Below are 26,713 nucleotides of genomic sequence, written 5' to 3'. Positions count from 1 at the left end.
AATATCAACAGGCAGTTTATAGGAAAAGAAATTAAAATGGCCCTTAAACATATGAAAAGAAGCTTGACTTTACTGATAATAAGAGAAATACAAATCAAGGCTAGATTGAGAGACCATTTTTCACCTTTCAGATTGGAAAAACCCAAAAAGCAGGATACTGCATCTTGCGGGGAGGCTGTGGGGAACTAGCATCCTGTATATGCTGCTGGGGGGTGGGGGGTGGGTGATGGATTCAGCTCTAGGCAGGCAATTCGGCACCATCTATCAAAAGTACAAATGTCGGGCTTCCCTGGTGGCGCAGTGGTTGAGAATCTGCCTGCCTATGCAGGGGACACGGGTTCGAGCCCTGGTCTGGGAGGATCCCACATGCCGCGTAGGAACTAGGCCCATGAGCCACAACTACTGAGCCTGCGCGTCTGGAGCCTGTGCTCCGCAACAAGAGAGGCCGCGATAGTGAGAGGCCCGCACACCGCGATGAAGAGTGGCCCCCGCTTGCCACAACTAGAGAAAGCCCTCGCACAGAAACGAAAACCCAACACAGCCAAAAATAAATAAATTAATAATAATAAAAAAAAAAAGTACAAATGTCCTTTTGGCCAAGAAATTCACTCCTACAAACTTGCCTTTCACTCCTGCGTGAATTCACATTTGTACAAGGTTAATTATCACAGCAATGTTTGTCATAGTAAAGAAGTGGAACCTCCTAAAATCCCTCAATATGAGATGCATTAAATGCATTCTGATAGATCCTTGCAACGGAGTACTACTATGCAGCTGTGAAAAAGAACACAGCAGCACCAACAGGTTGAAAGGGGACGATCTTCAGGATAGACTGTTAAGTGGAAAAAGCGAGATGCAGAACAATGTGCAGGAGGAACACTAGAAATAAGTGACAGCGGTTCCTTGTCAGAGGGGACTGGTGGGAGCTGGACTGATGGGGGACTGGGTATTAGTATTTTCATGCTTTTTAATGCTTCAATTGTATCATCCTATTGAAAATGTAAATGAGTACCACAAAAATATTTTTAAAACAATGAGCTCACTTGGGCAGTCACCCCATGTGCAGCTGCCACCTGCCGTATAAGAACTGCCTCTGGGCACAGAAAAGCGCACAGCATACAGGCCTTCTGTGTTCTGGCTCCAGGCTGAGCCTCAGCAGAGCGGAGACCCTTTGTTCCAGCCCACTCAGTGAGGAGAGTACCAGGCCATGTCTAGCTTTGCCTTGGCTGCCTGTGGTCCTCTGGTCCCCTGCCACCTGTGCACAGTGGCCTCCACGGGAGAGGTTCTCCCCAACAGGAAGTGGCCTCAGGGGAGCCCCAGGCCCTGTCCTGGCATGTTATTCACACATGGGCTGTCTTAGCACTCACCAGCCATGTCCAGGCCTGGCCAAAGTCTGTGGGACCCCTATTGGTTCCAGCCCAGCCCCAGGACTCTGGAGTTGGCAGAAGATACCCACTGACTCTGGGTGACTCTGGATTTCCCTGGGCTGGCGTATTCCTCCTCGGCCTCTCTACAGTGGGGAGTGTAATCCTGGGTGTCCTAGTAATGAGGTCCCTGAGGCCTTGCCTTCCTGGAGACATGAATCCCCCAAGTTACCTTCTGTTCTGTCTTGACTTTGGCATTGTAGAAGGAGACAGAATCAGGGCCCTCTGGCAGCATCGTCTGCTGCAGCCGGCTGAACCTGTCCTGGTCATCTTCTCCCTACAAGAGTCCCAACACAGCACAGTCCCTTAGCCTGGCGTTGTCAGGATCCACTCTGACAGGGCCTGTGGTGGGCATTAGGGCAGCCTCTCGCTGGGTCTGCAGACCTCCACCCAGGATAGCTCACAATCCCCCAGCCTCATGTTTTCCAGTGTCATCACGGACACCCTGTAACCACCACCAGGGCAAGATGAGCCACTCAAGAAGGGGTGCAGCAGCATGTGGTGGTTTCTCTGTCCTCATCCTTGATAACAGGGGAGAGACCTGTACCTGCCCACCTGCCTGGGCCAGCTGTAGGAGAGGCTGGGAGCAGCCGGTACACTGCCAAGCTTGTGGAGAGAACAGAGGACAAGGGGCACTGCCCACTGCCCTGTGCTCATCACCATCCCCACCCCTGCCCTGTGCCACTCACCAGAGACACAATCCTGCTGAGAGGCATCATGCCTGGCCGGATGCTGCCACCTGGCTTCAGTGCTGCCTGCAGGTCCTCAGGGACAAAGAAGGACTCATTGTACCAGATGTCAAATTCTGTAGGGAGACAGGGAGATGGCACTGTGAGGGTGGGGAGTCCCTGAGGAAGCAGGTCAAGGCTGTGTGTGTCTGTCTGTCTTGTGCTTGTCACAGCTTACCCTCTCTTCACTTCCTGCTCCAGGGCCTCACCCTTTCCCATCTCCATCTCCTGCCCTCAGAATCCTGGAAACACACATCTAAAGCCCTGTCCAGGGACTTCCCTGGCAGTCCAGCGGTTAAGACTCCACTGCAGGCTTTGATCCCTGCAGCGGGAACTAGGGGAACTAGGATCCCGCATGGCCCAGGGCATAGCCAAAAAAAAGTCCTGTCCAGCCCCTGCCTCTGCCAGAGAAAAGTTCTGAAGCCACTTCTAGAACTCAGACGGTAGCCCTGCCCTGTGCCTCCTGGAACCCCAGGTGGCCAGCCAACCTTCCCAAACGGCACACCCATGAGCAGGCGATGTCGACACTGATCCACCAGGCGCTGGCAGTACTGGATCTCAGCCCTGAGGTCCTGTAGGTCCTGATACTCTGTCCGGTACTGCTTCTTGAGGTCTTTAAGCTTCAAGATCAGCAGGAATTCCTCCTCATCAATGATCATCAGCCCCTTGTTCTCATACTCGCCTGCAGGGGGAAGGAAGAGGTTAGGGAATGAGGTGCCCACCTGAGGTGGTCAGAAAGAGGGGAGAGTGCTGGCAAAGCATGAAGACAGGACCTGGGAAGGGCTGGGGTGCAGCATGGAGGTGGACAAGGCATGAGAAGGCCAGGCTACTAGGATATGTCTCACAGGGAGAGGGGGCTCAGGTCAGAGGACCACACTGGCATTTTTAGGACAAACAGGAGGGGTAGGCAGAGGAAAGGGTAGAGATGGCCCACGTTCCACGATTATTTTGATCTTAAACCCCACTAGCCAAAGATATCCAGTAAATACCTCTATTATACAGGTGTTTACCTTTTTTATAAATTATGTAAACAAGCTGCCGCCACTGGCTAGTACCACAAGGCAGTTGGGCAGGGTTCCTTATTAATAACAGTAGATGTAAACCCACATTTCAAATTGTCTTCTTGACGATTTCAGCATTCGCCAGCTACCTTCTTGTCAGAGAACATCAGACATCTTGTCGGATGGCTGTCAGAGGGCTCCAGGAGGAGAGGGGTCAGTCGTGCTATTAGTCATCTCCTCTACTCACTGTCTCTTTGTATGGACCTTTTCAGGTCTGTCAGTTTGAAAGGTTGTTAGGTTAAGACAAAATAACGATATCTGTGGAGCCACTCACCTGGCTGTCTACTGCTCACAGCACCTTGAAAGTTCAGCAAAGGCATCGTGTCAACACCCAGCCCGAGGACCCTTGGAGAGTGAGTCCTGTTTGTGACTGAAGTGTGTGGCCAGGGTGCACGAGGCAGTCCCCAGGCACCGGAGGAAAGCATTAGCACTTCCGCTGATGTTTACAGGGGAGAAGTGAGGCACATTAAGTGTCACTGACACCATTCATGGAGAGGCAAGGGTTCCAATTCAAGGTGTTTGCAGTGGGGTGGGGTGGGGGGGAGTGGTGTCCAGGGTAGCCCTCACCTTCAGTGCAGAGCAACCTGGTTTGCATGCTGTGGGCCTGATGTGGTCACTTTGATACAGACAAATCCGTCAGTCACAGAGTAGAGTCTTTACAGTACTCTGTTGACATGGGGAGTGACAACATCTTTTGTGCTACCCAGAGGTTCTCTGATTATCTCCACAGAAAACACTTATGAGAGCTGAACTTAAGATGATTTTTCTTTTTTTTTTTTTTTTTCACAAAAGACTAATTAATGTCTCAAATTCAGTGACTGTTCTGGGCTGATAAGTGGCTGTCAGTCAAGGTACCTAGAAAATATTTTTAAAAATGAATTTACTCGATCTGTTCCCTTAAGATAAAGGTATTTTACTTGCTATTTTAACAACCAATGGGAAGAACAACTGCTTTCGGGGGGAAAGAGCAAAAATGTTTTTTGATACTGATAAAAGTTTAAATATTTTAACATATTGTTTATTTCTTCTTCAACCCATCCTTTAAAAATGTCCATTTTCAGGTATATTGAGGAGTAAGTGATATATCAGCATATATATTATTTAAAATATGTAAATATATAATAAGGGGTTGCATATTCAAAGGAGGTGTGGGGGGACTTCCCTGGTGGCACAGTGGTTAAGACTCCACGTTCCCAATGCAGGGGACCCGGGTTCCATCCCTGGTCAGGGAACTAGATCCCAAATGCGTGCTGCAACTAAGAGTTCGCATGCCACAACTAAGGAGCCCACGTGCCACAACTAAGGAGCCCTGGAGCTGCAACTAAGGAGCCCACCTGCCACAGCTAAAAACTGGTGTGGCCAAATAAATAAATATTAAAAAAAAAAAAAGGTGTAGGTAGAAGGCACAAAGAAGTGCTTGTTCGTCCTGCAAGGCCTTCACTCTAGAGGTTCTGGGTGGGGGCATGTCTGGAGCCATCATCACCCACCTTCCCCTCTGGAACAGTGTGTTAACGCTTGGTCCATAGGGTATGAGCAAAGTAGCCCCAAGAATTTGGAAATAAAGTTGCCCTCTGAGAAATAAGTGAGTAAAATGCAACCTCTGTGAGTGAGATGATCCCCCTGACCTGCAGAAAACCAAGTGCCACCTGGAGATGCCCAGGTGATCAGTGAGATCATTCAAGAAGGCTGGCCTAGCATAGGGTTGTGATTTAGCAAGGGAAAGCCCAGTAACCGGTGGTGTGCCCTGCCTGTGAACAAGAGTGTGGCCTCTGAACCACCAGCCTCAGTGTTGGGATGGTTACTCATTAAAATGCAGGTTCTGGGCCCTGCTCCAGATTTCCTGAGTCAGAGCCACTGATTGCAGCCTAGGAATCTGTACTTGACCAGCCCTTCCAAATGAGTCCTCTGCTTACTCAAGCTTGAGGGTTCTTGGTGCCCATTGAAGGTATGGGCAGTGTCTGCCACTGGGACAAGGGCACCAGGTCAGGGTAACCGGGTGAGCACTCTCCCCACTCCCCACACAGGGGTCCCTGCTCGTTGAGCCTGAGGGCTTCCCACACCACCTGCCTTAAGAGACAAGACTTTGCTAGGCCAGTTTGTTGCGGGGTTGGCATGAGGAATGGTCTTAGTGACAGTGAATCACTTGGCCCCTGGTATCCACATTCTCATTCCCTCCTCAGCTTCTCATGTCTTGACCAGCACCCCTACCCCAATCAGACCACTGTGGTCAGTGAGGAGACAACACCAGGACCCATGGACCTTGTGGCGGTCGCCAGCCACCCATCTCCCTGGGGAAGTGTCTACAAGACCAACATTCTGTCCCTCCATGGGCAGAAGCACATATCAGATGGAAGGTCCAGCCCTTAGATCTGAGATAATGCAAGAAAGGGGACGTGCAGGCAGAAGCTAGCTGACAGGGAAGGACTCTGTGGTTCCCCAGGGCTGACTAGAGCCAAGTGATGACCCAGGGATGAAGCCTGCACCCCAACATCCCCTGCTGGCCCCCTTCCAACTCAGTCCTCCAGTGCCCAAGGCTGCCCCATCCCGAGCAGGATGACTCAGATCCCACTGTCCCCCAACTATCTTCCCATCACCTTTACCTTGCTTCTCTCGTAGTGACTTGTGGAAATTTAGTGCCTCCTTGGTCATGTCGATCTCCCGCTTGATGGCATTGATGCGCTGTGTGGTCTCGCTGGCCCTTTTCCTCCGCTCGTTCAAAATGGATTTGTTTTCTTTGAAGATGCGGTTGATCTCACTACCCCGTTCGTTCTTAAAGTCCTCAAAGGCCACAGGCTTGGCGGGTGGGGTGCTGGGCCTGAAGATGGAGGGGAAGGAGGAGGGAGAAATGGTGCAGCTGTCTTGGAGCCACCAGGCACTTCACCTTTCTTCCCTGGGGCTTCCGTAAGCAGGTCAGAATTCCTGGGCACCACCTACCCCAGATGGGAGCTAAACTGTGTAGGAATCATCCTCTCGTCTCTGTTTTACTGAGCACACAAGGGCACGTGACTATTGCAGAAAATGAGGAAAGTAAGGAAAAGTTACACAAAAAAAACCCCCAAATACCACTCATTACCTATTGGCAACCACACTTTGGTGTATCTCCTTCATTTCTTTGATAACTGTTTTAATATTTGGAGTCATGCAATATGTATAATTTTACATCTTACTTTTTTCACAGAAGCATTCTTTCATGCTATTAAAAACTCTTTGAGGGCTTCCCTGGTGGCGCAGTGGTTGGGAGTCCGCCTGCCGATGCAGGGGACGCGGGTTCGTGCCCCGGTCTGGGAAGATCCCACCTGCCGCGGAGCAGCTGGGCCTGTGAGTCATGGCCGCTGAGCCTGCACGTCTGGAGCCTGTGCTCCTCAATGGGAAAGGCCACAGCAGTGAGAGGCCCGCGTACCGCAAAAAAAAAAAAAAAAAAAAAACTCTTTGAGAACTCTAGTTAATAAGATATAAGATGAAATGTTACTATGGTAACATTAATGGTAGAATCAAGAGGGTGTTCACTATACAATTCTTCCAACTTCTCTGAATGTTTGGAAGTGTTCACAGGCTGGGGAAAAATTCTTCATGTACATCTTTGTACATTTCAAGGGCAGAGAAAATGATTCACTTAGTGCCCTTTCCCTAATGTCAACTATTGAAGGTGTTACCAAAATTTTTTTCTTTTGCTTTTTAAATTAATGACACAATCTTTTTGTATAAATCTTTGTCTACATCTCTAATTACTTCCTCAGGATAGATTCCTAAAAACTCAATCACTGACTCACCACAGAGAGGAACTGGGTGGCTGGAGGAATGGTCTCATACCTGAGAATTTTGTATCTTTTGAATATATTACTTATTCAAAATATGCAAATTTAATTATTCAAATAATTGCTATTTGGAGGGTCTAAAATGATTCCGTGTATAATTGTGTATCTTGGATGACTCCTGAGGTTGAACCATTTTGCACGTGTATAAGCCATCATATTTCTTCTTTTTTGGGCTGTGCTCCTAGTCTTTGCCTATTACCCCCATTTTATTTCTCTTCTATCTGCAGGTGCTCTTTCCTTGTCATATGCTGATTTTGTATGATCTGGTGCAGGAGTTACTGTTAGATGGTCACCTGGGTGGGCGTAATTCCTCCTTTGGGGATTCCGAGGCAAGGGGCTCAATACTGGAGGTCTCCCGGTCCTGCAGAAGCATGTCTTTGACATCTCCATCCTTGGAGGATGGGGTCAACTGGGTCTTGGAGGTGGAAGCATCCAACTCCTTGCCACTCACAGGGCTGCTGGCACCCTCCTTTCTTGCCAAGGAGCTGGAAGGAGAAGGCAGGGAGACCCAAGGCTCAGTGTCTCTGATGCTGAGGGGAGTAATCTTGCTCAGCACTCATACACCAGAAGCCCCAGCCCACTCAGCTCCTATCTTGAACATAAACCCAGGCCAAAGGGCAAAGAGTACAACCCTAAGCCATGCAGATGGGGAGGAAGAGGAGAGAATTTCTCTCCCTTTTGTCAGAACAAGAAGTCCTCCTTCCAGCAGTCTCAGCAGGAGACACCTGGGAAAAATGGGCAGTCTCCAGTTTGGAAGCATATGGACATTTGGGGTGGGCCACAGGCTCTAAGGAGCATCATGGCTGCTGAGGTATTAGTCACACAGGCATCCCTGGGAAGGAGTAGCAGAGCCCCCACCCAGGGTGCGTCTGTCTGCAGACCAACAGTAAAGAGAGACACGTCTGACCCGCTGCTCTGATCAGTCCCCGACTTGCTCTCCCACCTCTGTCAGTGCCCACACCAGCTCCCCGGAAAGTAGCCATCCTCCCTCTCCAACTGATGGCACCCGGCGTCCTCCCTCCCAGAGAGGTACATGTGAGCAGGACTGAACTAAAGGGAGGATATACATGGCTCCTTCCACTGTTTCCTTCTCTTTTCTTCTTCTTGCAACAGGTGTGGCTTGGGGGAACCAAGCCTCAATCCATTTGTTACTGCACTAATTACCCAACGGCAGAACAGAGAGGGTGGGGGTGTGACCTCCCTTCCTGAAGAGGCAGGAGGAGGCCAGGGCATCCTCCTACCCGACTCCAATACTGCATGTGACAGTTTTCTACAATCAGCTCTGGCCCGTGTCCTTTTACAAGTGATAATGGTAACAACATATTTGTATTGAGGTCTTCCAGGGACAGGAATTGCATTTACTCACTTATCCTCAAAACCACCCCGGTGACTGATGCTATTATTGTTATTATACCCATTTTAGGGATGAGGAAACAGAGGCAGAGAGGCTCTTACACCTCACTGGGGTGACCCCCGTGGGTGAAAGAACTACTGAGCAGGGAGGTGAGCCCAGGCATTACCTCCAGAACGTGTGCTTTGTCCACCACGACACAGCACTTCCCAGGGAGGCTGGTTCATTAAGGGAACCTTGACACCCTGCATCTACAAACGAGTCTTGCCTGAAAGGTGAGCTGGAGTTTTTAGGTGATGTGCGTGCCTATTAGCCGGGTCACAGAAGGAACCTGGTGGTGGGAGCTGGGTTTCCACATGAAGTACCAGAGGGCGAGTGCCAGCCTGGCTTCTCACTTCCACTCTACCACACCTTAGCAATGTGACCTTGGAATGAATTCCCTTCTCTGAGCCTTGGTTTCCTCATTAGTTAAAATGGAGACATGAACTCCCACCTTGTGGAACTGCTGTGAGGATGACAGGTGACCAGCCCCAGCCTGGGCCCCACAGATGCTGCTAGTATTGGCAGGAGAGGTCTCCATTGTGACTACCCCATAACTAAGATACCGGGGGAAGGAAGGGACAGCTCATGTCCTCCCTTTCACCAGCCAAGGAGGGCCAGGTGCTGATCAGCTGGAGCAGCAGGAAGGTCACTCACCCGAGCTGCTCTTTGAACATCTTCTTGGACTTGGATTTCTTCCCGGGTCTGGTAGAGAAAGGGGCGACTCCGAGTCCGAAGCCTTGTCCGTCAGGCTCGCCCACTAGGTGGCCGTCGTCATCCACGAGCCCTGCCTGGACAGAGGCCAGTTGCAGGTCTATGGTTAGATTACGGGTTCAGGCTCCCTGGGGAACCAGGTGTATATGGACCAAAGGTGGACATGTTCATCCCACACACCGAGATGTGGCTCCTGCTGATGTCACTTCAGGCTGTCCCCAGCAGAGCTGTCTTTGACCACCCCACCCAATGTCCACTTCCTACATCAACTCCTCTCATGGTCTGGTGTCTCATTCCATACGCTGAGGCTCTTGGGGCCCGTTTCCAACCTAACTCTGGGAATTGGTCTTGTTTACTACTAGCCACATCTCCATTTTATGGAGAACATTTTGAACTCATATGCGGTTTACTCCTGCCTGGGTCACCCCATGCTCATGCTGGTGTTACCTTTATCTGTCGCAACCCTAGATCTGCTTTAATGCAAGACACTCACTGTCTCTGGAAAGATCTGGGGATGGAAAAATCTGATGTGAGTCTTGTCGACAAGAGGCAATTGTGCTTACCTTCTGGACAGCAGAGATGGCTTCGAAGTCATTCTTGTCTATGAGGGTGTACTTCCTGCGCAAAGTGGATTCCACTTCCTGTTCCTGTTGGCTTGGGAGAGAGAGTGAAAGAACCCATCACAGCTGTGGCCATGCTGAACCCACTGGGCAAGCACCAACTACTGGAGTTAGAAGTTGTTTGTGTGTGGCCCCTGCGGCAGAGCCACATCCTCATCATGAACCAGATCAGACCAAAAACGCTCATTCCCCTGCTCTCCACTCCCCAGTGTGTGTACCCATTGTCCAGCCCCCAAATCTGCAGGGGCCATCTTATGTGCCAAGCACAACTGCTCTAAGATGACCTTTAACAAGGACTGTAAGCCTACCTCGGCACCATGCTTCCCCACCTGTCTGTCTCTAACAGGCCCTTCAAAATCACATACCCAGCTTCTGTGATACCATCCAGCATCAGGCAGTCAGGCTACAGGTATGTCTGTACCCAAATAAACCACAAATCCCTCCTGAGGTGGGGAGGCGGGTGTGGGGAGTATCAAAGTGTCCTGCTCCGGCCATCTTCAGGGCTGGCACTCCACAAGGACCTCCTGTCCAATTAATAAACTCAGGAAACCAGGGACCGCCTCGTCTCTGAGTAGCCCTTGAATGGAGGGTTGTCCTCCCCACTTCCCCCAGGGGAAGGGAAGGGCAGGAGGATATAAGAGCTCAGGGGCAGAGGCTGTCGGGGACACCCAGGGCCTGCCATACCCAGAGGCCTCTGATCTGGCTCCTCACACACCAGAAAGAAGGCAGTGCACTTGGAGACCGGCATCCATACCATGGGAAATGAAAATGGCAGCCTGACGTAGTAGTGGGGTGGATGGGGTGGGCCCCTTACCTCAGAACCACCCGGAACTGGTTGAACACCTCCTGGATCTGTCTGAGGTTGATTATCTGGAGGGAAGAGAACAAGGCAGAGGTTAGACCAAGGGCACCACGGGACCAAGGCTTTGTCTGTGTTAGTAGAGAAACCAGGACCCCTTGGCTAACCCGTGGACCATCTGTCTCAAGAATGGGACATCTGGGACTTCCCTGGTAGCACAGCGGTTAAGAATCCGCCTGCCAATGCAGGGGACACGGGTTTGATCCCTGGTCTGGGAAGATCCCACAGGCCACAGAGCAACTAGGCCTGTGCGCCACAACTACTGAGCCTGCACTCTAGAGCCTGCGAGCCACAACTATTGAAGCCCATGTGCCACAACTACTGAGCCTGCACTCTAGAGCCTGCGAGCCACAACTGCTGAAGCCCACGCGCCTAGAGCCCGTGCTCCTCAACAAGAGAAGCCACCGCAATGAGAAGCCCGCACACCATGACGAAGAGTAGACCCCGCTCACTGCAACTAGAGAAAGCCTGTGCGCAGTGACAAAGACCCAACGCAGCGAAAAGTTAAAAAAAAAAAAAAAAAAAGAATTGGACATCTGCCAGCACCCTCTCAGGAAAGTGGCAGGCCAGCCCTCCTCAAGAACAGAGAAACACCTGATTAGTAGTTTTAAAACTATTTACCGTGACTATAATAATCACCTTTTCTGAGTGAAGACCTCTATAAAATTAAAATGACTCTAGTTCTTGAGAATACTAAGAAAACATTTAAATACAATTTATTGTCCTCAGCTCTCTCCTGCTTCCAAAAGGTTCCATTACGAACCTTTCTGTGTGGGCACAGACACACTCACCTGTGGCTGGAGGAAGGCCATCAGCCTCCCTCTTGGGCCTATAGCCCACCTGCATTACCCGCGACGCCTTTGTCAGTCTGGGGCTGCCCTTACTAGGAAGACCAGAGCAGCCTGCCTCTCAGTTGTCCCAGGCTTGCCTCTGGCAGCTGCTCACAGTAACAGGTCGGGCGAGGTTCTGCCCATGAGCTCCCTGATGAGAGGTCTGCCAGCCTGTGCTATAAAAACAATGCATCTTTCCCTGTGTGGCTGCTGTCTCCTCCTCCTTGGCCCACTCCAGCATGGGCCCTGGGGGGTCTGCCTTGTAGACAACCAGCATGACCATCATCCCTTAATGCCCTCACTCTGCCTGGCACAGTGAAGCCCCTGAGGTGCTGCATCTCAGTTCATCCCAGCTCGGTTTCCCTCCCCACCACACCGTACAGGTGAGGCCACCAGAGTACATAAGCTTGAGCATTTTCCTGAGGCCACTCAGCAAGGAGATAGCTGAGCTGAGATTCGATCCAGGGTAGCCTAGCTCCAGGGTCCACACTTGTGCCCCCAGCGATGGACCACCTCCTGTGTATTCAAGGCTGTTTAAGGCTGTCAGCCACTCTGTGGGTCACCCACAGCCCTGCAACCCTAAACATGGATGCCAAGGCCCTGAGGTGGGCTAAAGGGCCCTGAGGCCGGGAGTCCAACACCACCTACCCTACACCCCCTGAACCCTCTCAGTGTGAGGTTCCAAGGCTAGCACAGCACGCATCGGGGTGTGGCCAGGAGATGGAGGCCCAGGCCAGCTGGACACGGTGGTCCTGAGGGGCTCCTTACATCAATCTCGTCCAGCGTTCCCTCCAGGTACCTCCGCACCTGGGAGTTGATCTCAGCAATTTGAATTTCATCCATGGGGTCATAGTTAACAAGGGTACGGTTGGCCTTGGAGGAGGAAAAGGAACATGTTGTTAAGCTCCAAGCACCCAAGCCCAAGCGGGGTGGCAGGGACCATTCTGAGAACCATAGTGGGGAGGTTGGGCACAGACCCTGGCTGCCCAAGCCAGCTCCATTCCCTTCATCACCACGTCCTGGCAAGGAGGGCCTGACTCACAGGCCAGTGTTCAGGTCATCAAGGGACAACCAGGTAGGGCGGGGAAGGAAAGGCTGCCCAACAGGGGGCCTGCTACTCCAAACAAGGGGGTTCTGCTGACTGAGTCTCAGCAGACTCTGTAGGATGAGGGCCACAGGAGGGAGGGGGCAGCCTCTGCCTTGAGGCTCCTCTGGACCATGAGCATTAGCTCAGACAGGCTACTGAAGGACTCCTGCCCCCACCCCCTACCTTCATGGCTCCCTGCTGCTGTCCCCACCCGACCATCCAGCCTTGGTCAGGGGCCACCTCTCCTGACCTTGACCCATCATGCTGTCTGCCCCTGTACCCCTGCCAGGCCTCTGGCCCCTGCCCCTCATCCCCCCACCTACTGCCTGACCATCTGACACCCCTGTCCACATCTTCTTGTTTGTCCAGTGTCCCTGCCTACCAGACATTTCTGGTCCCCCAGCACTTCTGCCCCACCCCGGAGTCTCTCTACTCGGCCCCTGACGCATCTGGCCCCCTGTCCACCCAGTCCCTCTGCCCACTGAACTGGCTCTGCTCATCCAGCATCCCTGCCCTGACCCTTTGCCCCCTCCCAACCTAGCCCTTCTGCCCACCTGGTACCCTGACCCTAGTCCCTCTAGCATTCTGGCAACCATGCCCCACCACCACCTCTAGCCCCTTACCAGGCTGTCATGGATGGCTAGTTCCTGCTTGAGCAGTGCCAGCTCCTTCTCCAGGTTCTTGACCATTCGCTGCCAGGGAAACATATTGTGGGGTGGGGGTGGGGTGAGGGGGAAAGCAGGGAGGACGGTCAGAGAAGCCACCCTGCCTCTTCCATATCAAGCCTATAATTCCCCACCCGTGCCTGGACACCCTGGCTCTTCCAGGTAATCCATGGGGCGTGATCTCAGCATCCGGATGATTCCCTCCCCACTCCCCAACTGGGTAACTTTAGGGTTTGAGGGGGTCTCAGCAGTCCTCTGGCCTCTGCCTCTTACTGCAGAGGAGACTGAGAACAGAGTGAGCACAGGCACCCCTAGGGCCACCTCAAACCCTGACTCCCAGGAGCTCCAGTCCAACAGGGTAATGGCCCTCTCAGTGCAGCCCATGCCTCCAGGATGCATTGACCCTCATCCTTCCCAACCACTACACAAAGCATTACCATTCCCCACTGATAATCAGGTGTGCCACCTCCAATTTATTGCTGCTACACAAAAAGCTGCAAAACATCTTTGCACTTACATCTTTGTGTACGAGAACACAGTGATGTATGAGCTCTATGTGATCTGTCCCATTACTTCTTTCCTCCTCTTTTCCTCCTGCTCACTCCATTCCCACCAAATGGGCACATTCCTGCCTCTGCATTGTCTCTCCCCTCTGCCTGGGACACTCTTCTCCCAGGTATTTCCATGGCTCACCTCCCTCAAGTCTTTGTTCAAAAGCTTCTAAATTAGGCGCATCTCTATCACCTCATGTAAAACTGCAATCTCCTCCCCACCCTCACACCACTCTTTTTTAAAATCTTGCTCTACTTTTCTTTCATAGAATATACCCTAGAGCAGTGTTGTCTAATAGAACTTGCTGTAATGATGAAAATGTTCTGTGTTTGTGTTGCAAGCCACATAAAGCTATTGAACACTTAAAATGTGACTGGTGGGACCAAGGAAGTGAAATTTTAATTTTATTTAATTTTACTGATTTCAGGGGACTTCCCTGGTGGTCCAGTGGTTAAGACTCCACACTTCCACTGCAGTGGGCATGAGTTCGATCCCTGGTTGGGGAATTAGGATCCCGCATGCCGTGTAGCACAGCCAAAAAAAAAATTTTTTTTTACTGATTTCAGTAGCCACATGTGAGTAGTGGCTACTGTATTGGACAGTGAAGCTCTACAACTTACCTATTTTGGTTTTAAGAAAAATTATATATATTTAAGGTGTACAACATGATGTTTTTGTGGGTTTTTTTGCGGTACGCGGGCCTCTCACTGTTGTGGCCTCTCCCGTTGCGGAGCACAGGCTCTGGATGTGCAGGCTCAGCGGCCATGGCTCATGGGCCCAGCCGCTTCACGGCATGTGGGATCTTCCCGGACCGGGGCCCGAACCTGTGTCCCCTGCATCGGCAGGTGGACTCTCAACCATTGCGCCACCAGGGAAGCCCCAACATGATGTTTTGATATACATGTACACAGTGAAATGATTACTACAGTCAAGCTAATTAACATATCCACTAGTTACCATTTTTTGTGTGTGTGGTATGAGCATCTGAGATCTACTATCATAGCAAATTTTCAGTACACAATACACTACTATTAATTATAGTCACCATGCCGTACATTAGGTCCCCAGAACTAAAAATATGTACCCTTTGACCAACATCTCCCCATTTTTCAGCCTGCCCCCACCCCACTCCTGGTAATCACTGCTCTGCTTTCTGCTTCTACGAATTTGACTTTGTTAGGTTCCACGTATAAATGAGATCATGCAGTATTTTTCTTTCTGTGTCTGGCTTATTTCACTTAGCATAATGTCCTCTAGGTTCATCCATGTTGTCTTAAATAGCAAATCTAGAAATGACTGATTTCTTATGTTTAGTATATCTATCTCTCCCACCCCCGGCAGACTGTCAGCTCTTCAAAGACAGAGATTTGTGTTTCTGTTGGTACACTGATACGTCCCAAGTGCTTCAAAAAGTGCCTGGCACATAGTAAGTACTCCAGAAATTTTAGCTGAGTGAATAAATGATACATTTCTAGAAGCAGAATTGCTTAGTCATTTTACATTTGATAGATACTGTCCTAGTGTTTTTCATATAAGAAGCACAAGGGACTTCATGCTGAGAACCTTCACTGTGAACAACAGGGCTCCCTTTAGTTGTCAAAAAATGGCCACTGGAGGGAGCCCCTGATAGCTGGTTCTCAGCACTGGTGACCAAAGCTGTGATCAGTCTGTAGCAAGGGGTCCTGGTGTCCTGGTGGCTCAGTGGCAAATCAGGGCACAAAGCCTGAACTCAAGACACATGACCAGCATCCAGATTCTGACTCTGCCCCTCTGGGCATCCTCAAGATGGTCCTTCAGGTGGACTCCCTGTGAGGTGAACGGGAGAGGACTGGTGGCCGGCCCCTACTCATCTCCATCCCCTCCTCTCAGCTGAGGGATCTCAGCTCTAGAAAATGCACTATGCCCAGCTAGGAAAAGTCAGGCTGAGCTGCTGGGGACCTCCAGCTGGATGACTCTGTCCAGTGTGGCATGAGGAGCCAAGTTAGATCTCTGGGCCAATCCGGTGATGGTGGAAATGAGCCATCTGCTCCCATGGGTCACCAGCCTCTATGCTGCACCCTGAGAGTATGGAAGCCTACTCCTGTCAGGCTTAGTGGCTTCTAACTTGCCCTCTTCTACTGACTGGAAAGAAGCTGCTTGGAAATAGGGCTGAAGCAGAAGACTCCACAGAATAGGGTCTGACAGCACCTCCTGGCTGACCAACTCAGAAATGCCCTCAGAAACAGGGGCATTTTCTGGATGGAAAAAAAATGCCTCAGAGACAGCACAAACCCATGTAAGTTCCTTGCTGGTTAGGTGTTTCCATCATAAATGTAATGAGGATCATTCAGAGAGTTCTGCTTAAGTCCACGCCAGGTTGTGAGCAGCTATCAGCCTAAGAAGTTTCCCTATTTTGACCCCACGGCAGTGTGCAGGTGTGCTTCCTCTTGGCAGAGTAGGGTACCCCAAGTCTCTCTGCTGTCTGTTTATGCCCATGGGTCACAACCCTTACACCACCTCACAGAATCACAGAATGACATAGTGGGAGGGTTGCTGGAAGTCATCAGTCCAACCTCCTAGTTCACAGATGAATATCCTGAGGCTCAGAGCCTGAGCAACTCACCACAGAGAGCTGGTAGCAGAGGTGGATCAGGAACTCAATCTCCCACCTTCCAGCCAGCCCCACCAACCAAGGAAATGCTACAGAAGCTATTCCACCCCCTTGAAAACAGGTATCAGTACTGAAGGTGGTGCTGGAAACAACCTGGGAATACTGGCTACAGTCTAGGAAAGGCAACAACCAAAATAATTTTCCAGGTCTCTCTCGAAAACTCATACATATAAAGGAAAATGTTTATCATAAAGATTATAAACACATTTGCATGTGGTGACATGGCAACTTGGCTGTCCAGGAACAACAGTGCAGATTTCAGAATAGGAATTACATTAAAATGAAAGTGCTCGCTGCCAGGTGCAACGCCCACTCAGCCAGGTTCACAGGTGGTAATGTGGTAGTCCTAAGCTAAGAGAGCACCAAATAAGAAAATAAGAAAAATAAATAAGAAAAGCATAGAAAATAATGCCATGAAACCTTGGGAAGACCACCCTAAAATCTGACTTTAACAGCATGCCACCATATTGGCTTCAGGTGTTTTTGTTTTTGTTTTTTTAAGAAATAAAACATTTCAGATAAATGTGAAGCCCCTGGCTACCCCACTCCAAATCCATTCCCCACCCTGACATCCAGAAGGAACCTCTGCTCAGTTTGGTCTTTTCACTCCCATACCTTTTTTCTTTGTACACACATCTATCCACTAATGATGATCAGCATTGCTTTGTATGTTCTTATACTTGGTATAAACGAGAGATGCCACCATTCAATCCCCACGTTGTTTTCTCACTAGAGATTATCCATGCTCGCAGCTCACTGACTCCCTCCCTGTGCAACCTACTTAGCTATTCTTCTGTTAAAGGCTATTCTTCGTGTTCCTAACTTTTCACCATTACAACAAGCAGTGCAGCACCATCTTCTATAAGTCTCTTTATGTGCATATGTGAGAATGCTGCTAGACTATATACCTAGAAGTGATACTGCTGGTCTGCAGAAGTGACTATAGTGCTAGCTAACATTTCCTGAGCATTTACTCCATGACAGCACTGTGCTAAAAGATTCCTACCCATTATCTTGTTCTTCACATCTCTTTGAGAGTGAACTCTGTTACTCCTGCCTTAGAAAGAATAAGTATCTCGCTGAGGTTATACAGCTGACGAAGGAAAGAGCAGGCTGCTGAACCAGGATAGCCCAACGCAGGGGCCAGCGCTCTTAACTACTGTGCCCGTCATTCTCCAAGTGTGGTCCCAGAACAGCAGCAGCAGCGGCACCGGGGACACTCATGAGAAACTTGAATCCTCAGCCCCCACCCCAGACCGATGGAATCAGGAACTCTGGGAACGGGTGCAGTGACCTGTGGTTCAATGAGACCGCAGGGTGATTCTGATACCCACTCAAGTTTTGAGAACCACTGCTCTAAGCTCTACTTCCTCCTCAACCTCCAAACCATGGGTTAGATCCACAGAGCCCCCGGACTGTTATTTTCCTTCAGGATTTAGAATCTAGAAAGTTTAGCTGGTTTGTCATGGGTTTAGGGCATGTATATGCTCCTGTCTCCAGTAACTACGATTGCATAAGCACCTTAAAGGAAAACCAAATTATTGGTAAATGTGTTTTTACTTTACTAGATGTTGCCAAAATGCTCTCCAAAGTGGCTGTCCATTACACTTAGACCAGAAATAAATAAGCATTGCTGTTTCTGCACATACTCACCATTGTTTCTACATTGTCAGAAAATTTCTAATTTTTGCTAGTCTGAGGGTGGAATTCCACTAAGGTTTTAACTTGCATTTCCCTGGCTAATGGTGAGGCTGATCATTCTTCTGATTGGTCAGCTGTTTGCTGAGAAGGATCGCTCAGGCTGGGAAGAAAGAGGTTCTGTAGTGACCTAACCAGATGAGTCTGAGAGATGGTCTACACTGATTTAGCTCAGAAACAATTAGCTCTAAGGACTCTCATGCAGAAGCCCAGGGGCACTCAGAGGCCTTGAAGCCCCACATATGAATTGGGTGGGGGGCCTGACCTAGCCCTTTCACCTTTGTGGCAGCCCCCAAGGGACTCTAAACACTGGCCTATCCCAGAGCAGAAAGGGACTGACCCAGGATCACATGCGTATCTTTGGTCAAGGCAGGAAGGGAAGCCAGGCTCTTGTGACCCAGGCAGCAAACCCATACACCTTCCCCACAGCGAGATACCTGCCTACAAGCCCCTTAGTACCTCAGCGTCATACTTTTCGTTGATGGCAGGCTCAGTGATGACCAGCTTCATCCTGCTGGCAAACCGCAGTGAAGACAGCTGAAAAACAGATCAGACAGACCTCTATGTTCTTGGTCAATTACTTGTGAGTAGAGATATGTGCAAAACAGGTTAAAGGATTCCACTAGAAAACAAGTCTCCCTGCAGAGAGGAATGCTCCATGGGCCCATGGAGTGACGTCTGGGGGTCCTGCCCGAGTCCCTCTGGGGGCACAGCCAGCCAGGGGTAATTATGGCTGGGGGCCCATGGGGTGGCCACAGAAGCGGGCACTTGGGAAACAGCCCCACTGTGCTGATGTTCCGTGAGGAGTGGAGGGCTGCGCCCTGGCAGTGAGGAGCAGCCAGTGGCACATGAGCTGCCAGTGAGCCCTGACATCCCAGCCTCATACAGTGCTGGGCTGACTCGGAGCCCTGAAACAGGGAAGCCAACTTGGAGGGGGGATGGGTAACCCAGAAGTAGCCTGAGGAAGGCCTGAAAGGGCTCTTCCATTGGACAGTCTTGCCTAGTAGTTAAGAGATCTGCCACCAACCAACTGACTGCACAACCTCAGACAAGTCTTGTAACTTCTCTGTAAAGTTGGGAAGACCTGCCTCACAGGGTCACTGGGAGACTTAGTGCTGAGGTATGTAATGTGCTCTGGACAGAACTGGCTCACAGAGAGCCCTCAGGAAGAGACCCCTGTCATTTTAGTTGGAGTTGCTTCTGTGTGAGGGTGAAATCACACAGCAGCAAGTGTGGCCACGACTCCCTCATACACAGATGCGTGGTCAATGCATTAAGCAACACGAATCATGATAGGAACAGTTTTAAAGTTTTAAAGCATTTGGAGAAGAGAATCATGAGCTTCTGCACCCCCAATATGCCTTTGTCCCAACCCCCGATACTCTTCCAGCAGCTCCCTAGGGCTCCTGTGGGCTCAGTCCTAATCAGAGATCCCAGGTGGTGTGGGCACAAGCCTCGGGGGACAGCAGGTACCAGGAGAGCTGCTTCCTGTGTGACCATCTCAGGGGTGGGGATAAGGGAAGAAAGGGTCTTCCACAGTCTTGGAGGATGTATTTCTTAACCAGGCAGCCAGGAGGCCCAGTATTCATGACTCCTCTTGGGGTTCACTCATGCTTTGTTATGCTGTGAGACCAGTAGGTGCCTGAAGCCTTCCTCTGGGGATGCTGTCTGCACATCAGCTGGAGCTCCCCTCCCTGGCCTCCCAAGTCCCAGGGCACTGGGTATGTGGCCGGAGAACTCCTCCTGGAAGCTGGGATGGTCCCTAATGCACCAAGCTGGGAGGCCCTGCAGAAGCATCTTGCCCTGCAATGTCCCTGGAAATGACCTGTTTCACCTAGTGGATTCTCCAGATGACTGAAGCTTGCCCCAAACATCCACATTTGACCAAAATGTCTAGGGAGAGATTTCCAAACCTATCTTATTTAGGATGGGTAGGGAGGAGAGGCGGGGAGCCCCAGCCTGGGTACCTAGCTATGTGGACTCACCTGTGTCACTGGCTCACTTCGTATTCCTGCCTCTGGTTCTCATAAGCTTCTTACCTCCCCGGGCCACCTGTTTCCTGCTGCTGGATTAATCTCCCCGAGTCACAACTCTGGCCACAGCCCTCTCCTACTAAAACCCTGTGACAGTCCCTGCCACCTGGAGTAGAATAGCCAAGGCCTCAGCATGGCCGCCAGGGCCCATCCAGCCGCTGCACCTTCTTCTTCTTCCTCTCCTTCCCGAGCTCCTCGCTGCAGCGGCAAAATACTCCCGGCATGGGCCAGAAAACACAGTCCTTGCCCCACAAAGCTGGCTCTCAGCCTTCTCTTCTCACATAGGCCCCCACACTGAGCTTGCCACCTGCCTTGCCTCTTCCTTGACATGCCTTCTGCCCCTTGGTACTTGGTATTTGGATCCTGGCTGGGCCCCCTTCAGCAATTTTGGCTCAGACTCATCCCTGGATCCCTCCACCCTTGACCATGTCTATAGCTACTGTGTCAGTTTACCCAGCCCTGGCATGCATGAGGAGGGATTCCATCCCGGTTGCACTGGCTGTCTTTACATACCGTCTCTTCTAACTGGGAGGCTTCTCCGTAGATGTTTGTCACAAGGATCATATTGCAATTTCCCCCTGCAGAAAGCAGGACACAGAAGGGCCATGAACCATGTGGGTTTTCTGCCAAGAGATTCCTTTGAGGGTGGGAGGTGGAGGGGGTGGGAGGGCTCTGAACATTTGTGTCCCTTCAAAATTCATATATTGAAGTCCTAACCCTCAATGTGATGGTATTTGGAGGTGGCGCCTGCAGGAAGTAATTAAGTACATGAAGTCATGAGGGTGGAGCCCCATGATGGGATTAGTGCCCTTGTAAGAAAGGAAAAAGAGACCAGAGCCCTGTCTCCCTTTCTGATCTCTTTCTTTTCTTTCTCTCTCTCTCTCTTTGCCATGTGAAGACACAACGAGAAAGTGGCCATCTACAGGCCAGGAAGAGAGTTTTCACCAGGAGCCATTCCTGCCAGACCTTGACCTGGGACTTCCAGGTTCCAGGACTGTGAGAAATAGGTGTCTGTTGTTTAAGCCACCCAGTCCGTGATAGCTGCCTGAGACAGGGTCAGAGAGGACACATTCAAGCATGCATGAGGCTGGGAGGCAAGGGGAAGAAGAAGAGAAGCAGGAGAGGCTGTCAAATGTACCTAAAAGAGAAGCTGGGGGAAAAGCAGAGGAGAGAAGACCTGGAGTAGGGCAGAGGCCTCTAGGCCAGGGCTTTGCTTATGGCAGGGTGGGGGGGGAGCACTCAGTTAATAATCACACACCAACCACTGTGCCATTGGGCCCAATGCAAAAGCCTGGGAACACAAGGATGACAAGACACAGCCCCAGCTCCTCAGTCAGGGAAGGGAAGACGTCACCGGAGAAGCCCTCCACCTTGGTCTTCAGGGTGATGAAGGATTCTGGCAGCTGGTTCAGGGATGAGGGGAAATGAGAAGGTACTTCCGGTAGAGGCAAAAGCTTAAGCAAAGGTTCTGAGGAGTGAAGAGAATGACATGGGGGACATGAGAGGTCACTGTGCTTGATTCTGCCTTTCCAGGTGTGCCTGAGGTCACTGTGAAAAGGCTGCAGGTAAGTCCATGCCACCAGGAGGGAGCAATTCCATTATCACCAGTAACAGATATGCCAGGCCTGTCCGTCCCCACTGTGCACCAACCATACCCTCACCCAAGGAATCCTTCAGGGCGTGGGTGAGCTTGCACTGCCGGAAGGGGATGTGGTCTCGCTTCTGGTCCCCGAGGGCAATGATGGCCTGCTCCAGGAATGACAGCGACTTGTTGATGTAGGTGGCTTCCTTCAGGACTCGGCCCTCAGACTACAAACCAAAGGTCAGTTCCTCATCAGACCAAGTGGAGAGGCTGCCCCACAAAGAACACTGCAGGTCTGTGGCCAGGCCAGAGCCTCCTTCCCAGAACCAGGTCTTCTCTCTCTGTCATGGGATTGAATTGTATCCGCCTTGGGCTAATGGGAACACTCACAGGAACACTCGTGCAAATATTCTTATGAATGAATGCTCATGTGAATATGAATACTTATGTGAATATTTATATGAATACTCTCTTAAGAGTCACACTATTATGAATACACATGGGAATATTTGTGCAGATACTTGAGCAAATAATCCTGGGAATATACATTCATTCAATACACAGATACAAACATTCATACGAACGCAGGTAGGAATGCTCATCTGAATGCTCTTGTGAATACTTACGTTAATACGCTCACATGAATATTTATGTGAGATGAAAAATTCATGCAAATATTCATTGTGTGAACACTCACACTGATACATAGACGCTAATACGAGCATGGAGCATTGACTGAGCACTGACTGAGTGCCAGGTACTTTGCTAAGAATTTAGGAGCCATCATCTCATTTAATGTTTACAAAAATCCTGCCAGGTAGAAACTGCCTCTCTGTTTCACCTCTGCTAGTTCTGTCCCTCCAGCTCCACTGCGCCTAGCTCGGGATGGTGCTCACGAATGCCCAATGAGGGACGGCCCAGGTGCACAGAAACTAAGCCGGAAACAGAGCTGTGGCTTCTTGAGGAAGAACTTCCTGCTCCCCCACTTACCCTAGACTTCCCCAGCCTCTCCGAGCCTGCTAGATCCACCAAGTTAATTTTGGAAGTGATGTACTTTGCGTCTGATAAGGTCCGCGAATGGGCCTATGAAACACCCAAAAAGAGGTTAAACTGTCACAGGGAGAAGGTTCTTACTGAGCAGGCCCCATGGGAATCGACCGCCCCTCTCGGCTCTTCAAAGAGCTTGCACTTACCTCCACGTAGATTGTGAAAATGCAGTGTGACCTAGATGAGTTCTTGTTCATTGTGTGGGAGGCTATAATCCTGTTGGTCTCTCCCTGAAGAAGACGGAAAACACAGACAACGTTTTGAAATATTAAAATAACACGGCATTTGGATCATTTTTCAATTATGCAGAAATGATATTTATATCACTGCAATCAGCCAGGCCTTCCAGGGAAATCTCATTTATAAACTAGGAGAATAGAAGACAAATTGGAGTCCAGACCTATACTTTCACTCACTGCTAGAGATGTGTGAATTTGTATAATAGCTTTCTTTCCTTTTTTTTTGGCCACGCCATGCAGCTTGCGGGATCTTAGTTCCCCGACCAGGGACTGAACCCGCGCCCTTGTGAGTGAAAGCTCCAAGTCCTTACCACTGGACCACCAGGGAATTCCCTGTATAATAGCTTTCTGAAAAGCAAAGCAGCAATAAGAATTAAGAGCCTTAGGGGCTTCCCTGGTGGCGCAGTTGTTGAGAGTCCGCCTGCCGATGCAGGGGACACGGGTTCGTGCCCCGGTCCGGGAAGATCCTACGTGCCGCGGAGCAGCTGGGCCCGTGAGCCATGGCCGCTGAGCCTGCGCGTCTGGAGCCTGTGCTCCGCAGCAGGAGAGGCCACAACAGTGAGAGGCCCGCATACCGTAAAAGAATTAAAAGCCTTAAAAATGTTCATGAATATTGAATCATAACCAACCTACATATCCAACAATTAGGGAATGGTCTAGCTGTACAATGGAATGTTATGCAGCCAGGAGAATGCTGACAAATAGTTTGTTGTTGTTGTTGTTTTTAATAAATTTATTTATTTATTTATTTTCAGCTGTGTTGGGTTTTCGTTGCTGCACACAGGCTTTCTCTAGCTGTGGTGAGTGGGGGCTACTCTTCTTTGTGGTGTGCAGACTTCTCATTACGGTGGCTTCTCTTGTTGCGGAACATGGGCCCTAGGGGAAGTGGGCTTCAGTAGTTGTGGCTCGCAGGCTCTAGAGCGCAGGCTCAGTAGTTGTGGCGCACGGGCTTAGTTGCTCCATGGCATGTGGGATCTTCCTGGACCAGGGATCAAACCCGTGTCCCCTGCCTTCGCAGGCAGATTCTTAAACACTGCGCCACCAGGGGAGCCCTCTTCAAAAATTTAAAAATAGAATTACCATATGATCCAGCAATCCCACTTCAGAGTATTTATAAAATAAATCACGGGGATGTAATGTACAGCATGGTGACTATTAATAATACTGTATTGCATATTTGAAAGGTTGAAAGTTGCAAAGAGAGTAGATCTTAGAAGTTCTCATCACACAGAAAAAATGTGTAACTACATACGGTGATGGATGTTAACTAGAGTTATTATGGTGATCATTTTGCAATATATACAAATATTGAATTATTATGTTGTACACCTGAAACTAATATAATGTTACAAGCCAATTATACCTCAATTTAAAAAAATGCCTGATCCCATCTGATTCTCATAACAATGTTTTGGGGTAGGTTTAAAAACAGTGTCTCCACTTTTATAGATTAGCAAACTGCAGCTTGAAGAGATTAATGATTTGCTCGACATTAAGGCTTCATAGATTGAAAGAAACCTGAATTTGAGCCCAAGTCCCCAATTCTAAGTTCTACACCTTTTGCACTGTATTACAGCCCAAAACATCAAGGGGGCCTTCCAGGAATACAATGGACTAAATATTCAGAAAACTTCCTACTGCAAAACACCTAAAGGTGATAGAATATTTAAAAATTCCTTTTGAATGCATGGCTGAGACTGCAAGAAAGTAAGGCCAGTACCCAGGGCCAGACACAAAGCAGGAGCAGGAATCCAGGAACTGCAAGCTAGAACCAATGCTCTTATTGCCCTGAGGCACCTGCAGACGGATGTGCTGTAAGATAGCCCTTGCTGGATCTCTTGGTGATTCTGTGAGCAATGAAATTGACATGTTATAAAGATAGAGAATATCTCCTTTTGCTCCCAAAGCCATTTGCTCTTCACATTCTGAGGGTGGTAGACCTAGAGCCACTTGTATCTTCCCTCACCTCCCTACACTCCCATCCCCCCACCCAAGCCATCTGTTACATTCAAAGGGTGATAAGATCTTTCTCCTTCAGAACCAAAAGCTTAACTTCCAGGTAGAGACCTTGCCCTCCTTTCCTAAGAGAGGATTTACTTACATTTCAAAAAAAAAGCACATGCTCTCTCTCATCCTCCCTTTCTGTCTCTAGCTGCACCCCCCCCCACCTCTGCCCCACCCCGGGCGCTTCAATCTCTCTCTATCCTAACAGAGGGGAAGAGGAGTAAATGTACCAGCTCCTATATAAGCTCTGAGATTCGTAACTTTGGAATTCCTCTCCAATAGTACAGACACCCTCTCCCCTCTGTAGGGCTTCCCTGGTGGTGCAGGGGTTAGGAATCCGCCTGCCAATGCAGGGAACACGAGTTCGAGCCCTGGTCCAGGAAGATCCCACATGCTGCCAAGCAACTAAGCCCGTGCGCCACAACTACTGACCCTGAGCTCTAGAGCCCGCGAGTCACAACTACTGAGCCCGCGTGCCACAACTACTGAAGCCTGCGTGCCTACAGCCCCTGCTCCACAACAAGAGAAGCCACTGCAATGAGAAGCCTGCACACCGCAACAAACAGTAGCCCCCGCTCGCTGCAACTAGAGAAAGCCTGTGCACAGCAACGAAGACCCAACTCAGCCAAAAATAAATAAATAAAATAAATTTTTTTAAATCTGATTTAAAGAGACCCTGTATTGGTAATGTTCCCTAGGCTCCTGAAAGAAAAAACTATTCTCTAAAGTAATATAGTCTCAACCCAAGCCTCAAAAAAGACCCACTGATAAAGGGCCAAGGGAGTAGAGCTTATAATCAAATTACAAAATATACTTGTTATGGTAAGGTAACATTTTATTTTGATTCATAGAACGTTTGGAAGAAATATACAGGGAGGTCCTCTCTACCTTCTACTCAGCCTCTCCCTATGATTAACATCTTGTAAAACGGTAGTACAATGTCAAAACCAAGAAATTGACACTGGTATAATCCACAGAGCTTATTCAGACTTCACCAGTTATACAACTTATTTGTGTAAGCTATACAACTTATACAACTTATTGGTATGTCTGTATGTGTGTGCATTAACTAACTATGCAAGTTGTTATTTCTAGGAAAAACGAGAGAGGAAATATAAATATGAACGAATATATAACTTCCAAACTAGTAAAGAGGGAAACAAATATAATAAAAAAATATCCAATGAAAAAGAAGGCAAAACAGTTAAGAAAAATAAATGGGAAAAAGAACACACAGTCAAACGACAGATTTAAACCCAAATATTTCAGAAACTACGTTAAGTGCAAACGGAATGAAATGCTTCAGTTAAAAGATAAAGACTGGGGCTTCCCTGGTGGCACAGTGGTTGAGAGTCCGTCTGCCGATACAGGGGACACGGGTTCGTGCCCCCGTCTGGGAAGATCCCACATGCCGCAGAGCGGCTGGGCCCGTGAGCCATGGCTGCTGAGCCTGCGCGTCCGGAGCCTGTGCTCCGCAATGGGAGAGGCCACAACAGTGAGAGGCCCGCGTACCGCAAAAAAAAAAAAAAAAAAAAAAGATAAAGACTGTCAGAGTACATTTTTAAAAATCCTCTCATATGCTCTTTACACGAAAAGCCAAAACAAGAAATTTATACACATTCAACTAACCTAAACGTAAGAATTTTTGTTCATCAAATAACACATCAAGAGAAAAAAAAGTCACAGGAAATAGAAAACATTGTAATACACACAAC

The 26,713-nt window shown here is 49.5% G+C and overlaps 1 protein-coding gene across 12 annotated transcripts in view; it reads right to left on the bottom strand.

The window, feature by feature from the left end:
* The window catches only part of KIF9 (kinesin family member 9), a 47,215-nt gene that overhangs the window by 6,934 nt on the left and 13,568 nt on the right, over positions 1 to 26,713 (bottom strand). For 4 of the 12 annotated variants that reach the window (XM_033413072.2, XM_033413075.2, XM_049716283.1 and 1 more), the window contains 15 exons: positions 22,902 to 22,985; positions 22,699 to 22,791; positions 21,788 to 21,935; positions 20,640 to 20,704; positions 18,553 to 18,630; positions 13,152 to 13,220; positions 12,210 to 12,314; positions 10,567 to 10,622; positions 9,696 to 9,786; positions 9,076 to 9,209; positions 7,322 to 7,513; positions 5,814 to 6,028; positions 2,658 to 2,834; positions 2,114 to 2,229; positions 1,597 to 1,701 (listed from right to left, as the gene is read on the bottom strand). In XM_033413072.2, the coding sequence (XP_033268963.1) occupies positions 1,597 to 1,701; positions 2,114 to 2,229; positions 2,658 to 2,834; positions 5,814 to 6,028; positions 7,322 to 7,513; positions 9,076 to 9,209; positions 9,696 to 9,786; positions 10,567 to 10,622; positions 12,210 to 12,314; positions 13,152 to 13,220; positions 18,553 to 18,630; positions 20,640 to 20,704; positions 21,788 to 21,935; positions 22,699 to 22,791; positions 22,902 to 22,985 (1,728 nt within the window). The remainder of the gene's footprint in view (positions 1 to 1,596; positions 1,702 to 2,113; positions 2,230 to 2,657; positions 2,835 to 5,813; positions 6,029 to 7,321; positions 7,514 to 9,075; positions 9,210 to 9,695; positions 9,787 to 10,566; positions 10,623 to 12,209; positions 12,315 to 13,151; positions 13,221 to 18,552; positions 18,631 to 20,639; positions 20,705 to 21,787; positions 21,936 to 22,698; positions 22,792 to 22,901; positions 22,986 to 26,713) is intronic. The other 8 variants (XM_004283870.3, XM_033413076.2, XM_049716281.1 and 5 more) reach the window with 7 other exon arrangements.

The sequence above is a fragment of the Orcinus orca genome, chromosome 10, assembly GCF_937001465.1.
Source record: "Orcinus orca chromosome 10, mOrcOrc1.1, whole genome shotgun sequence".
NCBI lineage: Eukaryota > Metazoa > Chordata > Mammalia > Artiodactyla > Delphinidae > Orcinus > Orcinus orca.
Note: the sequence above shows the minus strand (reverse complement) of the source record. Positions and strands in the feature narration are given on the sequence as shown.